This window comes from Tenebrio molitor, chromosome 1 (genome assembly GCF_963966145.1).
Source record: "Tenebrio molitor chromosome 1, icTenMoli1.1, whole genome shotgun sequence".
Classification (NCBI taxonomy): domain Eukaryota; kingdom Metazoa; phylum Arthropoda; class Insecta; order Coleoptera; family Tenebrionidae; genus Tenebrio; species Tenebrio molitor.
Genome location: NC_091046.1, coordinates 19,966,244 through 19,983,079, shown reverse-complemented (window position 1 = coordinate 19,983,079; position 16,836 = coordinate 19,966,244). Strand labels below are relative to the sequence as shown.

The window sequence follows — 16,836 nt, the reverse complement described above, 5'->3', positions numbered from 1 at the left end:
ATCAAGCGGATGCGCACGAGGGGGGTGAATCAACATAGGACGTATTGAAACCGCGAGCATCAGCGCCATCTGCTCGCCCTGAGACGACTTATATCCTCAGAAGTCAAATATAATAATAAAAAAACTAGTAACAATAAAATTATAGTACAAAACACAATGTTGTAACTTAATTTTAATGAAAAAGTACATGTTAACTCGTATTTTTTATTTTATTTTATAATTATTTTATGTAGGTTACCGCCATCTATTATCTCTGAACTAAACAAATATAAGAAACCATGTAAATCACAGTCAGCAGTTCAGCACTTCAAAATTCAAGATCAGTTTAATTTAATTAAACCGTGCTCTCGTCGTTTGTCTTTAAAAAAAGTGTTGTATGCCCAATTGTAATAATAAGGATACTTAACGTCGCCACATCCATAATGTCTAACTCATAACGTTCTACAAATACCTAACCTACCGTCTACCGGACTTATAACGTAAATTACTATATTGTTATTAAAACGATTTAACAGACAATAATTGTACCTGTCTTAAGTTGATTAGTGTCGTTTTGAGTTAATATTTTTGTGATAATACATTTTTTTTAACAGTTATTACAGAATGTTTTGTTTTATCTTCGACTTGAATTAATTATTATCATTGACAATTAGTCATTAATAATGTGTTATAAAATTGTATAAAAACAATACAACATAAAGTAACACATTATTAATGATTAATTGTTATTGATAATATTACCTTTGAATTTGAAATGAAAAATTTAAATTTGGTAGTAGGTTTGGACCCGTGGTTTGGTCTGTTGCCTGGCTAAATGTTTTGGCTCAGGGCGGATAGATGGCTCTGAAACTGGTTCTCATCCAAGGTTGGTAGAACTGACTAATTTGTATAATAGGTTGCCTCGTTTCCATTTAAAGCAATAGTCTGAATTTTTTCCCCCCGCAAAAGTTACTCGTGACGTCACAGTGTACTAAACTTTTACTACAGAGTCTGTCGATCATGCATTAGGTGTTCCTTCGCTAGAATAAATCCCAAAAAGCCACCCAATAAACTCCACGGAGCTTATAAACCTTAGGTTCTATTCGAACACCCAAAATTTCTGGGTTGATTTTACGTCACGAGTTACTTTCCCCCCCTCCCCGCAATTTTCAACTAGGCAACCTAGTATACAAATTAGTCAGTTCTACCAACCTTGGTTCTCATCAAGGTTGGTAGAACTGACTAATTTGTATAATAGGTTGCCTCGTTGCCATTTAAAGCAATAGTTTGAATTTTTTCCCCCCGCAAAAGTTACTCGTGACGTCACAGTGTACTAAACTTTTACGACAGAGTCTGTCGATCATGCATTAGGTGTTCCCTCGGTAGAATAAAGCCCAAAAAGCCACACAATAAACTCCACGGAGCTTATATACCTTGGGTTCTATTCGAACACCCAAAATTTGTGGGTTGATTTTACGTCACGAGTTACTTTCCCCCCCGCCCCCCAATTTTCAACGAGGCAACCTATTCCTATTATACAAATTGGTCAGTTCTACCAACCTTGGTTCTCATCAGTTCTCATTCTTATAACGGGTGACTATTAAAATTTTCACTTAGGGTTGGCTATGGATCATTCTTTGTTTTCCGTTGCACCTTAGCCACTGACAAGTTTGACATTTCAATAAAGGTTTTTTCTCTTAATTTGGTTATGTTTCAATTGTACTGACTGACATTTGTCGTTCGTTCTTGCGTGTGTCTAAAGTAACAGAAAAAAATAAAAACTCGTTCAAAGCCAACTCCAAGTGAAAATTTTAATAGTCACCCGTTACAAAGAGTGGCCTATCCGTATTAGTAATCCGTGGCGCACGAGCCCACGCGCTCATGATGATACGCCATATTGTTTAGAAACGTCAATCGTCAAAGCGTCAAAATGTGGCCACTGGTTATCACACGATTTTTTCTTTTTAACTAATGCAAAGGGAAGAGAGCAATATAAAATTGTTATCGTTAGTGGTTATTATTTGTCAGTATAATAAATTCTGATAATCCGAACGTATCACGTGTGCGCATGACCTTAGTGTTGCTTGCAGTGTTAAAATTGACACGGTGATGTGCTTATGTTATAAGACTGCATATACTTGGAATGATATTTATTTATGATAAACTTCAAAGAAATATGTTACAATTAAGGAAAATATTTATACACAAATTTCTGCGACCAGCTTATTTAACTACATGTTCCTGTAACACACAAGCAAGAGTATTGTGTAACAGATTGATTAATCGTAAAGAAAACTCAGATAATTCAGCAAATGGGCTGAAGTACTTATTTTTACTGGCTGCAGGCTATTTAACATATAAGTTGAGTGAAAGGAATTTTTTAATCCCAAGTGTATCTGCTACAAGCAATTTAAAAGGAAGGCGAAAACAATTTAATTTTGTGGCTGAAGTTGTAGAAAGTTCAGCACCTGCCGTTGTTTATATAGAAATTAAAGACACAAGAAGAGTTGATTTTTTTACAGGCAAACCCACAACAATATCAAATGGTTCAGGTTTTATTATAAGAGAAGATGGATTAATATTAACTAATGCTCATGTAGTTGCTAATAAACCACATTCAAAAGTGGAAGTGAGACTTTTTAATGGACTTACTTATAATGGACATGTTGAAGATGTTGATATGAAAAGTGATTTAGCAACTGTTAGGATTTCTGCAAATAAATTGCCAACAATAAAATTAGGTAATTCTTCAGACTTGAAACCTGGTGAATTTGTTGTAGCTATAGGAAGTCCTCTTGCTTTAAGTAATTCTGTAACATTTGGAGTAATCAGTTCAACCAGCCGTGGTTCAGATGAACTTGGGCTGAGAGGTAAAGATATGATTTACCTTCAGACTGATGCTGCTATTACTTTTGGAAATTCTGGAGGACCTTTAGTTAATTTAGATGGAGAAGCAATTGGTATTAATAGCATGAAAGTGACTGCAGGCATTTCATTTGCAATTCCCAGTGATTATGTCAAACAATTTTTACAAAGTGCTGAGGGTGTAAAAAAAACTGGTAAAGCAGGACCCACAAGAAGGTACATGGGTATTACAATGCTGACATTAACACCTCAAATATTGCATGAATTACAACAAAGAAATCAATATGTACCTCCTGACATCAAAAGTGGAGTTTTAGTGTGGAAAGTTATTTTAGGATCACCAGCCCACAGGTATTTTTATAATGTGATAATATGTACGTATCAGATACATGTTGGTGAATAAAGCCTCATATGTTGATGACTGCAAGGGATTCCAAAAGAAAGATTAAATAATTCCTAATATTTTCAGTATTATCTATGTTCTGATTATTCCAATTTGTTATATTATTTTGAATTTGTAAGGTAAAAATTTTTGTCATTATAATTGATACTGAATTCTGGTAGGGTGTAATTTTTAATTTTTGCATTTTACTGCAAATAGTTACTAAAATGCCTCTACCAAGCCATTATTTCAAATGATTTATATTTTAAGAAAGTCATTCATTTGGTGTTCCAAAAATAAATAAACATTCCATAAAAACAAAAATTAAAATTCAATAACTTGAATTAGAATCTTATATAGGAAAAAAATATTTGGGAGAAACATGCCTTATTAATCTCATCTTCCAACCAAATCGATTCAGATGCAGAAATCGTTTTTAATAATAATTTTGAATTTAAAATGTTAAGATAATTTATAATCATACAAAAACGTATTTCCGTTAGTCAAGATTTGTACTGTTTGTCTGGATTTAAAAAACCCTTTTCAGTGGAGGCCTACAACCTGGAGATATTGTCACCCATATTGATGGCAAACAAATCACAGGCGCTAATGACGTTTATGCTGTCCTACTTGAATCTACAACGCGAACAATTACAATGACTGTTAATAGAAACGGAAAAAAATTGGAGTTACATGTGACACCAGAAAATATAGATTAACCTTATCTATAAATAAAAAAAATGATGATATCTACTTTATGCTTACTTTGAAATAATAAATACATAAATAAAATGTTGTGACTATTTATAAACTCATATAAGTTGTAGTTCTATACAAACTGATAATTATTATGAAAGTATGATCCCTAGTTTTACTATTGTTAATTAAAAAAAATATATGAATTAATATCTACAGTTGATTGCAAAAAAGTTGAGTACATCATAAAAATCAAGAGCACTAATTTTCCCATATTTAACACAATAATTTTATGCCATTGATAATCCCTGATTTTATAATAGTTCTCAGGCATAACTGAATTAAATATCAATATCAGATAACAAAGAGCAATACATTAATAAAACAGTATATTTTTAAAAGTGTAATAACATTTTTATGTAATTATTCATTTTAAACAAATGAAGGTGAAAATCAAATATATTATAGATCGCAATTCACTTCCTTTAATTTCTGAAGTTACCTGTAATATTGATCAAGATTTATTTATTCATATTAACAATATTTTAACTTACCAACTGCAGGTAATATATTTTACCTCTACATAATTAAATACGTTCAAAATGCGCTTTCTTTCTAGCATACGCTCCTAGACAGGCTAAAATTCCTATACCACTTACTACAAGACCAATGAGTAAAGCCAAAGTATCGCCAAAATCAAACATTTTAATTCAAGTGTCGAGAACACCAAAACGTATTGTCAAATATTATGATTCTTTACAAAGGAACCGTTCTTTATTTAGGAAAGGAACTTCTGTAAACATTGACTTCGCAACATAACCACATTAACCATCCGTAACCCTAGATAAAGACGATAAAGACCATAACCATTGAAAATTGAATGTAAACGAGTGCCATAGAATACATTCATAAAACAGATGCATGAATGGAAGTCATAAATTAAGGCGAATTTACACATATTTATAAAATTAAATCAAGTAACAATTAAGTAACAGTTGATTTCATGTGTGCTCCATCATATTGTTTTTTTTTCTCTTCAATAAAACAACAACAATAATAAAATATGTTGACAATGTTTTAAGATTTAATTAAATAATTTTTTGATCACCGGCTCAGGCAGAGTTCTGACCTAAAACCTGTTCACTTTGTATTGAACGTCAGTGGTGCAAATGACTGACCTGTTACTATGACAACTCATATGAAAGTTAAAGCCAAGTGTGTGCGATTTGCACCACTGACGGTCAATACAAAGTGAACGGGTATTATGTACTTATTTTAATGTATATTCCGCTCGTGTAAATTTGGCTTTAGGTGTCACAGTCTGTGTGACTGTGTGTCAGCTATAGATATAAATATTAAAAATATTTATAATCGATGACAGTTCATTTTAATGGTCACAGTACCGGGCGCCGCGCCGGGCGGGCGGGCGGTAAGTGTGCGGGCAGTTGGTATCACTTTTAACTGTTTTCAACAATTTGTGGTTAGAAAATTCTTCTGACAGTTGTGATTTGACAGCATACAATTATTAATTATTCCATGCGTTTCGTTTACCACTTAAATTCACTTTGCGAAAGTTGAGGTTAGTGTTAAACCCGTACATTTTTTCAGGCTGTCTGAAGTATATAAAAACACAGAACTTGAAGTTTGTATTTGTCTTTAAAATACAAAATGGAAAACTCGTTTAAACGAGTTATTGAACATATTTTTGATAACTGGACAGGTCTAAAACTTGCGGTAGATTATGGCAGTGCAGGATCAAACAGTAAAGAGGTATGTTTATAGTTAAGGAAACATTGTTTTTAACATTTGTTTAAGGTGGCAACAGGGTTCATGAATTATATGATTGAATATTGTTTAAATGAATCGAATGTTGATGTTGACAGTATACAAGAAGCATTAGATGATGTTATGGATCAAGAGTTTGACACAATTTGTGAAGATGGTTCCACAAAAGGTTGGCATTAAATTGTGCAATGATATTCAATTAATGTTTCTACTTTTAGAGATTGCGATACTTTTGTACAAATTTTTGGAGCTAATAAAACAAGGAAATACTGTTGCTTTTGATGAAGAATATCAAAAATTATCAGTTAGTGGTGCATGTACAAATAAAAATGAAATAGCTGTAAAAGAGAACTTAAATAATGATATATGTGAACACAGTGAGATAGAAGAAAATTGTACGCCGATGGATCAAGACTCAGAATGGATTGAAGTTAAATCAAGGAAAAGGCGTTAAATCTCCATTGAAAATTTGAATAATATTTGTAGTTAAATAAAATATTTTTTATTTACATTTGTTTTAATTAGAATGCATGTAGTTTTGCTAACCATATTATGTATTTACTTTTAAAATTTTGTTTTGTTAATCTAGCTACTAATTAGCACTATTTATAATTTTAATTTGAAACATTAGTTTTTAATTAAAATTATACATAGTGCTAATTAGTATTTTATACATAGTACATACTTAGAAATGTCATTTTTAAGATGGTTAATGAATGTATGTAATTTAATTGTTGAGAAGGCGGCAATCATAATTGGAGTTTGTAACAATTAAGAAAAATAACTGTTGGACGTTTATCAAGATTGATAGTTGAAAAAATATGTGAATTGTAACAACAGTAATGAATGTGTCAATTATTCTTTGATTTTGACTGATGATTAGATATTATAGTAATTAACATCTGATAATGCAATAGTTGGCAAGACTAAATCGAAATATTTTCCTAATCTTGCGTTAATAAATTCTAATATCACTGAAATTTATGGCGAAATAATATATACCTACCTAGAGTCATTACTACCGCTTATTTAATAGTGTAAATTTTATAAAACTGTGGTGTAAGTTGTGTTAATTATCAAAAACCTCAAATAAGATCGTGTAAACATGAACTTGGAACTACTTTTTATATAAAATAACTACATATACAGGATGTCCCAGAACTGGCTCCCCAGAGAAAAAAGGGAGCTTTAGGGCGAATATATTAACGTGTATTTTGAGGAAAAAAAGTCCTATCTCAAATAATAACCGAGAAAAGACATTCTGAAATTGACCAATTAGAGTTGAGCATCATTAAGGTGGAATAATCGCAATTTTGCGTTGCCTAGGTTTCCTTTTTATCCGTAAACCTCTATAATTCTGTCCATTAGATTTGGTCCACTCCACTACACTTATTAGAATGATTGTTTACGTCAGTTTGACATTTGTTATACAATTTCGCTGCGATATTTAATTCAAGTGTATCATTTAACATGTATTCTTCCTCTGAGTACGTAGATATGATTCTTACTTTTGCGCGATGTGGGAACAATGCACGTGAAGCAGTAAGGTTGTACCGTGAACAATTTCCACAAAGACAAAGTCATCCGGATCATAAAACAATCCTGAAATTAATCGCTCGGGGTCGAGAAACAGGTCAGATGCAGCCAGTTCGAAGAAGTTGGGGGGTGCTCCAAGAAATGTAAGGACTGTCGAACACGAGGAAGCCGTATTGAATGTCTTTGAGGAAGACGGCACCCGGAGTATTCGAACAGTTTCTCGTGAAATGGGTTTATCCAAGAGTTCGGTGCAGAGAGTTCCAGCTGATAATAGGAGGCATCCGTACCACTATACAGGAGTACAACGTACAACATCTTCTGCCTATCTTCTGCCAGAGAATTATCCAATTAGGCGAGTTTTATCTATGGTTATAGGGATGGGGCATCGAACACAAACATCGATGTTCAATATCGGTATTGACATCGGTAGCGACCATCGATGGGTAGGAAACATCGAACAAAAAACATCGATATTTTGAAACATCGATGGTATTAAAAATTAGGGCGAAAATAGTCATTTGAACATATTAAATTAATAAGTTGATAAAAAACATGTTTATTCACTGTTTAAAGTAAGTACAAAACTAAAATATCAAAAAATTAAAATTAGGTAGGTGGGTATTCAACTAGAATTACGAAAATTATAGACTTCAAAAACTTGTATCAATAAATTGCAAAAATAATAACATTGACAACAAGAAGTCTTTCATTTCTGTTCTGTTCACTTTCAACTCTTAAGCTTTCAACTCAGACTCAGAATGAAAGGCAAAAGCAAATGCGATAGCAGCGCCAGCGCCGCAGCGGAAAGTGGAAACCGATCAACCGATCCCGATCTGCGAAGTCAGGGCCAAATATACACGTGCACTTCCCAGAAGGGCCGTTCACGTCATCTCTTGGAAACTGTATTCCTGTTTGTTTTTTTTTTTGTCGATGTTCGATGTTTTATTACGAACATCGATAAAATATTGACGTTTGAAAAAGAATACCATCGATGCCAAAATATCGAAAATTGAAATCAAAACATCGATGTTCGGCTAACATCGATGTATATCGCCCATCCCTATCTATGGTTAATAAACCAAAACGATGCTCCACACTTCTTGTCACGGATACCTACTGTTTTCTGATGAGTCGTAAGGTTGTTCCAATTATCACAACTTTCATATCTGGGCAGAGGAAAATCCAAGAGAATTATTTCCCAGAGGTTTTCAACATAGGTTTTCTGTTAATTTGTGGACTGGGCTATTGGGCGATCGTTTGGCAAGTAGGTATAAGCGTGGTGAATCCTTTCATTTGTTAAAATTCCGAATCCCCGGTTCTAGATTGGACCGTTTGAATTCCCCGCAAGATTAACGGGGGCAAGATGTGCTCTGTTCATTGGCACGGAGCTACCTGATTTACTTGAAATTGTACCTCTTGCTTATCGCATAAATGACTGGTTCCAACATTTTAGCAGAAACGTTCGGGAAATTTTGAATAACCAATATCCACAGCGCTGGATCGGTCGAGGAGGACCGCATCATTGGCCTGCCAGATCTCCAGATCTGAATCATTTATCGGCGGCCCATAAATTCAGAGGCTGATCTGAGAGTTCGAATTCAGGAGGTTTTGTTTCAGTTACTGAAGAAATGATAACTAACGCTACTACAAGAAGTTTGTTACGTAGAGCACAATTGTGCATACAAATGAATGGTGGTCATTTCGAACATCTGCTTTAACATTGTTACCTATTTAAATAAATGGGTCATTTTAGAATGGCCATTTTTATTGTTTTATTTCGAATTTTGCAATTGTCAAGTCTTGATGTTGATGACAGATAAACGTCAACGAATTTTTATATCGGAAAATGTCAAAATTCCAGTTGCCCAAACATTTCATTGATTTGTGCGATATCAGAGATTTTTTGTTGTTGTTTAGCAACCGATCGGATTTTTTAGTAACACCTGAGGACGAGCTTCCGGGATTGGTGAAATTAAAAACTTTATAACTCGGTAATTTGAGCTAGCAGAAAATTGATTTTAGTCAATTTGGAGTCTCTTTTGTTGTCGGCACATGCCTGTTTTCTCTGGGGAGCCAGTTCTGGGACACCTGTATATAATAATCTAATTAAAGCATGTATTGTAATGAACCGTATTAAATTTAAATTCCCGCACCAAACAACAATCGACGGGAGACCAAAGAACGGAAGAGATTAAGGGTTGTATAGCGGGGTGGATGGCACTTTTTTTCTTGTACGGCTCAGTAGAAAGTCGCTTGGTCGGAGATCTCCATACGCTTAACTGCCATCTAAGTACCTACACATTCTATATTAGGTAGGTACGGTTCGTATCATTGTTGATTTCAAGAGAATATCTATCTGTCTATACTAGGAGAACTAGGCATTCCAAAACGACGGTGGTAGCCCTCCTTTGTTTGCCAAGACTGAGGACCTGACCATATCACCTTCGGAGGAATTCCAAGGACCAGTTCAAATAGAGGAGCCGGCAGTGAATGAAGATGATGAGGTCTCCATTTTCTTCAGGATTTTAACTAGGTACTTATTTTTGAGTAACAGGAGGAAACTGCAAGGACCCTGGTTACTTTGACGGCTCAAAAAACTTGGCCGACTGGAGGAGTTCTGGAAGAGCACGAGAGCACCCAGAATGGTCACCTCCACACACTTTAGTGGAAGCAGTTAACCCTGACGCTAGCTCGTTTCCCTCCACCCGGGGTGGTAGAACGACCTTCTTTTACAGATGGAGAGTAGTACAACTTTATCTGATTTCCGGAGAAGTTCGAGGCATTCGATCGCTGGATTCATGGCATAATGACTCTAATAAACAGGCGGAGATCATCATGTGTCTTTCGAAGAAAAGGTCGAGGAGTGGGTATTTTTCCATAAAGGATAGTGGAGGATGTCTCATATGGGATTTCATGGCGTACTTCTGCTCAAATTCCCATCAGCAACCGCCAGATTTAATTCAACGTTTGAAATCTTGTTGATCAATTCAAAATTTGTATGCGGGAAAATTGGTTGAAAATTGGTTAAGGCAAATAAAAAAATAAAAACAAAAAATAAAAATAGTCACTTTTTGAACTTCGATATTTTTAAATATTTTAAGAAATTTGAATCAAACTTGGAATATATACTCACTTTCAAAATTATTGCACCACCCATGAGGAAGTAAGATGCAAAGCTGAAATTTTAGTAAAATACTCATATACAGCCAAGTTGTAAATGATGAATTATACAGGGCTAAAAGTTTTCCTCTCTTGTAGTTACCACGACTTTTTAGCGTCATACCCATATGTGCAACAAAATCTCAATTTTGAAAGAAATTATGGTTGTTACTATAATATGTATAAAATAGGAGCAGAATAATTGCCATGAGAGAGTGTGAGATTTCCTTAAGATAAATTGGTAGACATTTGGGTATCCATCATTCCACACCATTAAGAATTTGGCGTGTAAGGTCTGAGGAAGGTCTCTGTCAACATTCTTAAAGAGCTGGACGTCCACGAATTACAAAAAATTGCGATGATCGACGGCTTCAATACATGACTACCAGGGACAGAGTTCAACCAACAGCACCTGTGGGCATGGCGTGGAGAAGAGCATTAGGACGCAGAATCTCAATAAGTAGCATCTATCGTAGAATAATTTCTTCTGGAGTACATGCTTATGGCGCTTATCGGAGAATTCCGTTAATAACTCATTAGAGAGCTGCTAAGCTGCAGTGGTGTCAAGAAAGACGACAGTGGACGAATGGGATCATAAAATTTGTTTCACAGTCTAGGACTGGTTTACAAATCTATGAGGGGCATGATGACCAACTCAATAGACCGGGACCAATGGCTTAACGTGACTTCCGAATCACAAGATAGAATAATAGCCTTTTTTTTAAATTTCGCCCTGGGTCGGAATCGAACCTGCGACCCTCGCGTCTCTGAGCCGAAACGGACTCCTTTAGGCTATATTCTGCCTTATTATCATATTAGGTATTGTGTTTAGCGACGAGTCAAGATTTTGTCTGTGGCGCAATGATGGCAGGATTCGCATACGTCGATATCGTGGTGAAAGACCAAATTTGCCTTAAGAGGCCATAGAGGCCAGACGCAGGGCCTGATAGTTTAAGATGCCGTGTGTTTTGGTTCCCCACCGCATCTAAGTAGTTTTTATCAGGGGTTCACTAAATGCACATCGATACATTGATGAGATTCTGGAACCAATAGTGTTAGATTTCTTAGAAACACTTCCTGGTAGGGGTTCAACAGAATAATGCCCGTCTTATATGACCAAAACATAGACATTATAATGATCTCTGAGACGCACTTCACAAAAAAGCATTACTTGAGGATCCCAAAATACAAAGTATACCATATAAGACACAAAGCCCATGGAGGAACTGCCATCATCCTGCGAGACAGTATTAATTAAACATCATGAAAGGGAAAAATTCACCAAAGATTATCTACAAGCCACCAGTGTAACTATTGAAGAGGAACGCGGACCAATAACTATGTCTGCCATGTACTGTCCACCAAAACACTTCAACAAAAAGGAGCACTTCGAAGGATTCTTCAAAACATTAGACAACAAATTCTTTGCAGGAGAAGACTACAACGCAAAACATCCAACATGGGGCTCAAGGCTGATAACTCCAAAAGGCAAAGAACTCCTCAAAGCAATGAAAGCAAACAATTTGCAACACTTATCTACTGGCGAGCCAACGTACTGGGCAACAGACAGAAACAAAATTCCTGATGTCATAGACTTCTGCATTACAAAAGGAATTGACACTAAGAAATGTAAGGCCGAAACCTGCTTAGACTTGTCATCAGACCACTCAATAGTACCTAATGCTGACTGTTTACTCACAAATCTTGAACAAAGAAAAACAACCCTCCTTGCACAACAGTAAAACAGATTGGGATACATTTAGGGAAAAATTAAACTCTCTCATTTCGCTAAATCAACCACTAAAGACCGAAGTGGACATAGAAACAGCGGTGGAATATTTAACAAAGAGTAATCAAGAGGCTGCTTGGTCTGCTATGCCAACCTACGAAGCACTTGACTTAAAAATGAAATATCAACGACTGTCAAAGACAAAATTGCAGAAAAAAGACACCTACGGAAACAATGGCAGCTAGCCAGAACTGAAGAAAACAAAAGAAAGCTAAATAAAGCCATCAAAGTACTAAAAGACTGGATCCAAGAAGAACAGAACCGAGGCATTCAAGAATACTTGGAAAGTCGTAGGTCAACAGACGCTACAGAGTATTCACTCTGGAAAGCCACAAGAAGGCTAAAGAGACCCCAAAAACACAATCTTCCAATTAAAAATGAGGACAATACCTGGGCCTGAAATGACAATGAAAAAGCTATGGTTTCCCGAAATATCTAGACGCGTTTTTAATCTCGACTACGTCTCGATTAAAAATCCCGCATCTCTTACGGAAAAAAGTCACTTTTCCTATCTCGTTGCACAAATAACTTTTTCTAATGAGGTAGAGAAAACCCTTACCTCTTAAGGATTTATTGAAAATTTTGGATACAAAATTCGAAAAATCGAGTAGCTCATTTTGGTCGTTATGCAATCCACGACCTCCTAGATTAATAAGAGACTTTTGTCTCTTAACGGCCGCGTGAGTTTTTAGTACGAGGCCTTATTTCTGTTTTTGTGAGGGCGACACAATACATTGCATATTTGGTTGCCTACTATTCAATTTAACAATAATCAATTATGTTACAGTGCAATGTGAAACCAAATAAAAAACGCCGTTTTTGCATATTGAAACAATGTATTGTAAAAAAAAACAAATTAATAGGATGATTATTTTAATTTTAATAATTTTCTCTTTTTGGTATTAATATTGATTTTCTTAATTTTTTGTGATTCTAAATTACAATAATTTTTTAATACTGCAGGCACTAATTTGGCTACTATAATGTTACATACCAACTTAAAATGATTACACTCGCATTGAAAAATTGGGTTATTACAAAGGTAGGATACAAATACATTCTTTAAAATGAAGTCGACCTTGTTGGTTGGAAGATTAGGCAGAATTTTTACCATAATTTGAATGGCATATATTATTAAAGCTACAAATTTTTCATTGGGGTAATTTAGTCTTCCACGATCTTGATTGTAAATAAGTTCCAACAAGGCATTTGTTTTTTCAAGAGAGGAGCTTCGTAAGAGGGATAAACATAAATCACAATTCACAGATTCTTGAACTTTCATAATTAGATATCCACATAGAAATGCTGTAGCTGCTGATTCTATATCACGTGAACTGACATCACATCTAAATGTAGTTAAATTTTCTAAATCTTCTACTATTTCGTCATTTAGAATTATGGCAATTTCATGACTATCATTATAGTCAGAATTAACGTCAAGCTTTACATTGCTGGTGTATTCAACTCCATTCATTGCGTTACTATTATTTATAGTTTTTATCAAACCACTTCTTAAAATTTGTCTGAGAGCATATTCAGCTGTTCTGCAATCTGTTAAATCATTACAACCACCACGAAGTCTGACGTTTGCAAATAATGATTCCACCGGATCCGAACTAAAACTTCTTGTCAAAACGTAGAAAAAATCAAGATCGCCAATTAAATATTTAATACATAAACTTGTGCTTCTTGCAGTAAAAATTAATGCTTCAGCTGTTTCTTTGCTTAATCCCTTAATTCCGAGATTTTCTGAACTGGATTGTATATCATTAATATATTGGATAAATTCTCCATTTAACCATGATAGTCGAGTATCGTTAATGTTGTTATAGGGAGCAGTATTAGCATCTCTCTGATGAATATGTTGGGTTTTATTGCTCACGTCGTGCAGCTGGAAAAATGTATACATAGTTTCCATATATTTCACAGTTGCAGTGCAATCCTTAAAATGAGCCAACTCTTCGCCACCATGGTCAGCAAGGTATATTAATGATGCAGTAACCCGTGGTGAAAATATTTGCACTGCTAAATATACTTTCATCTTTTCAAAATTGGATGGATAGAGATGTTTTTTGGTTAAATATCTGACAGGCTTTGTTATTAGACCTTCTTGAATATCTGAGAGTTCTTTTAAATAATTTGCCGAAATTTGTCCATCAGACGAAGCCATGTCATGATCTAAAAACAAATTCCGTGCGTTTTTGACTAGGTGGCAATAGTCAAAACTCAAAAAAAACTTAAGTCCGGGATTGTATGGATGCGGGACTACATTTTCCAATGTGCCATTTCCAAAATGCTTAAACAGTGCAACGTGGGATTTGTGATTATCCCCTACAATTCTAATAACAAAAAACCCGCACTCACTAAGCATCTTCAACACTTCCAACGTTAGTTTATATAAATCCTTTCCAGTCAATTGCCTATGAAAAAAGTAGCTTGCGGTATTATGTATTTTGTTGACAATCCTTATATTACGAAACAAAGAAGCTGATTAGCGATAACTGGCTTAGCTCCAATTTTATCCTGGGACTGATTTATTGTTTCTAAACCGAATATACGGTCCTCTGCTTTCGAATAAGATATGCTTTCTCTGACAGCCATATCGTCAACCACCAAAGAACAAACTTTTTCAGAAGCTCTCAAGGTTTTAATTTCACACATTAGTCTGTGTTTGATTAAGTTATCATTTCCTGTACCAAAGTATTTACTTAATGTTGATTTGCAGGGTAGTTTGAAAAGTAGATTTCTTGGAAACTCGTATCCTTTTGGGGAAGAATATCTCCACGCAATGCACTGGCGAATGGTTAATTCTGACCATCTTGGAACCTTCTTGCTATAATTCTTAATTTGGTCCAAAATAAATATGGCTCGGGGATTCATATTAGCGGCATCAGTTTTAATTGTTTGCATACATTTCCACTCTGAATTATTTTTGTCTTTTTCCACTCTTACTCTTACTTGTTCTTTGAGTCTGTTGTAGCGAATCTGCAACCGCTTTAATTTTTGTGCCAAACACAATTTTGTATAGAACAAGTCTTTTATAGTGTTAGACTTGATTGTCGTTTGAGTACCGATTTCACAAGAACATCCAAAGTTTTCCAAAATATTAGTTGCTATGTTCATATCATCATTTGAAGACTAAAATTGTATTAACATAAAATTTGGTTTTATTATGATGATAAATATACCTTAAATATAGAAGGTATCGCTCCTGTAACTAACATTCGCCGCTTCGTGGTCGAACGAAAATCATTAGGCTTAAAGTGCTCACTACATACGAGTGAATATTCCTTTAAATTGGGAATATCTAAACATATATCAGTGCAACAATGTTAATACCTATACTTGTATATGAGGATAATTACACCTTACCAGTATAATTAATCAATGTTTGTTTCCATTTTAAATTCAAACTCAAATTTGCGGGAAAGCCATGATACGAAATGTTGTTCAAATTATGTGAATTGCAATTATTTACACAACATTTCCTTATTTCAGACATATTTTAGCAGTTTACGAGAAAAATATTTGTCAATGAAACACGCAGAATGAAACAGTGACAATTAAAGTGTTGGTGACATTATTTTGTCATTCGTGTCATCAATCCTTTTTAACACCCGTCTCCTGTGATGTTTAAATTACTACCGCGAATTTTCAAAAATTTACAAAACGGATCAATAGAGGGAGTTAGTATAGAAAAAGCTAGAAAAAACAGACATTTCATGAACTCACGCAGCCGTATAAGAGACAAAAGTCTCTTTCTAATCTAGGAAGCCGTGATGCAATCAATGTAAACACAAATTTTCATATTAGAAAAATTTGCGAGTTCGTTTAGTTGTGAGTGTATTTGCGATTAAAAATGTCCGAAGATGCTGAATTTGTTAGCTCGGACGTAGAAGAATCAGCAGCATTAGCAGTCAATGAGTTATTACCCGTGAAATCGCGGAAAAAATATGATAAAGCTTACCAACAATTTGAGGATTGGTGCCGTGAAAAGCGAGTGCGTGATATTACTGAAGAAGTTCTACTCTTGAGCAAAAATCAAGAAAACTCAAAGGCTCGACATTATGGAGCCTTTTCTCGATGCTGAGGTCTATAATCCAATTAAAGAAAAATATAGAAATCAAGAAATATGCAAGCCTGATAACGTTCATCAAAAGAAAATCAACCGGTCAGGTTTCGAAAAAATCCAACATTTTTACCAAGCAGGAGATAGAAAAATTTAATGATGAAGGTAAAGGTGACTTTTATGTAATTCAAAAAATAACTGTTTTACTCTTTAAAGGTGATGTTGATAATCGGGATCAGTGCCGTCGCGAGGAATTGACTTTTCTTGACGTGAAGAACATTACAGACAAGGGGTCTTATATCATTATCCAGATTCCAGACACTAAAACAAACGTCAGGCGAGAATTTACAATATCACCAGGCAATTTTGAAGGTTTGGATTTATTAGAAATATTCAGGACATACTTTTCTCTCCGACCATCACCGATTGAAATTACCCGATTTTTTCTTGGTTTTCGGAACGGAAAATGCACAAGGCAGGCAGTAGGAATAAATACCATAGGTGGAGTGCCTAAGAAAATAGCAGATTTTTTGAATTTACCGAATTCTTCGAATTATACTGGACACTGCTTCAGAA

General features: G+C 34.9%; 3 protein-coding genes and 2 long non-coding RNA genes across 6 annotated transcripts; 3 read left to right on the top strand and 2 right to left on the bottom strand.

Annotated features, from left to right (window-relative positions):
* Positions 1-1,830: 1,830 nt before the first annotated feature.
* On the top strand, positions 1,831-4,018 carry LOC138127030 (serine protease HTRA2, mitochondrial-like). Its single transcript, XM_069042885.1, has 2 exons — positions 1,831-3,195; positions 3,774-4,018. Exons 1-2 carry the CDS (start codon positions 2,123-2,125, stop codon positions 3,943-3,945), a joined length of 1,245 nt encoding a protein of 414 aa, XP_068898986.1. The 5' UTR covers positions 1,831-2,122; the 3' UTR covers positions 3,946-4,018.
* Positions 4,019-4,296: 278 nt separating this feature from the next.
* LOC138127050 (uncharacterized) lies at positions 4,297-5,169 on the bottom strand. Its single transcript, XR_011158078.1, has 2 exons — positions 4,477-5,169; positions 4,297-4,424 (listed from the first exon to the last, which is right to left on the bottom strand). It is a non-coding gene; the product is annotated as an uncharacterized lncRNA (long non-coding RNA).
* Positions 5,170-5,383: 214 nt separating this feature from the next.
* On the top strand, positions 5,384-6,214 carry LOC138127040 (pre-rRNA-processing protein TSR2 homolog). Of its 2 annotated transcripts, XM_069042904.1 has the most exons (4): positions 5,384-5,402; positions 5,531-5,692; positions 5,738-5,876; positions 5,926-6,214. In XM_069042904.1, exons 2-4 carry the CDS (start codon positions 5,591-5,593, stop codon positions 6,159-6,161), a joined length of 477 nt encoding a protein of 158 aa, XP_068899005.1. In that variant the 5' UTR covers positions 5,384-5,402; positions 5,531-5,590; the 3' UTR covers positions 6,162-6,214. The 2 variants fall into 2 exon arrangements, with proteins under 2 accessions (XP_068899005.1, XP_068898997.1); XM_069042896.1 differs by lacking the exon at positions 5,384-5,402 and having other exon boundaries at positions 5,409-5,692.
* Positions 6,215-9,335: 3,121 nt separating this feature from the next.
* Positions 9,336-10,255, top strand: LOC138139338 (uncharacterized). The gene is made up of 3 exons (XR_011162274.1): positions 9,336-9,555; positions 9,613-9,747; positions 9,798-10,255. It is a non-coding gene; the product is annotated as an uncharacterized lncRNA (long non-coding RNA).
* Positions 10,256-14,657: 4,402 nt separating this feature from the next.
* Positions 14,658-15,972, bottom strand: LOC138137455 (uncharacterized). The gene is made up of 3 exons (XM_069056869.1): positions 15,564-15,972; positions 15,380-15,498; positions 14,658-15,329 (listed from the first exon to the last, which is right to left on the bottom strand). Exons 1-3 carry the CDS (start codon positions 15,691-15,693, stop codon positions 14,658-14,660), a joined length of 921 nt encoding a protein of 306 aa, XP_068912970.1. The 5' UTR covers positions 15,694-15,972.
* Positions 15,973-16,836: the final 864 nt, after the last annotated feature.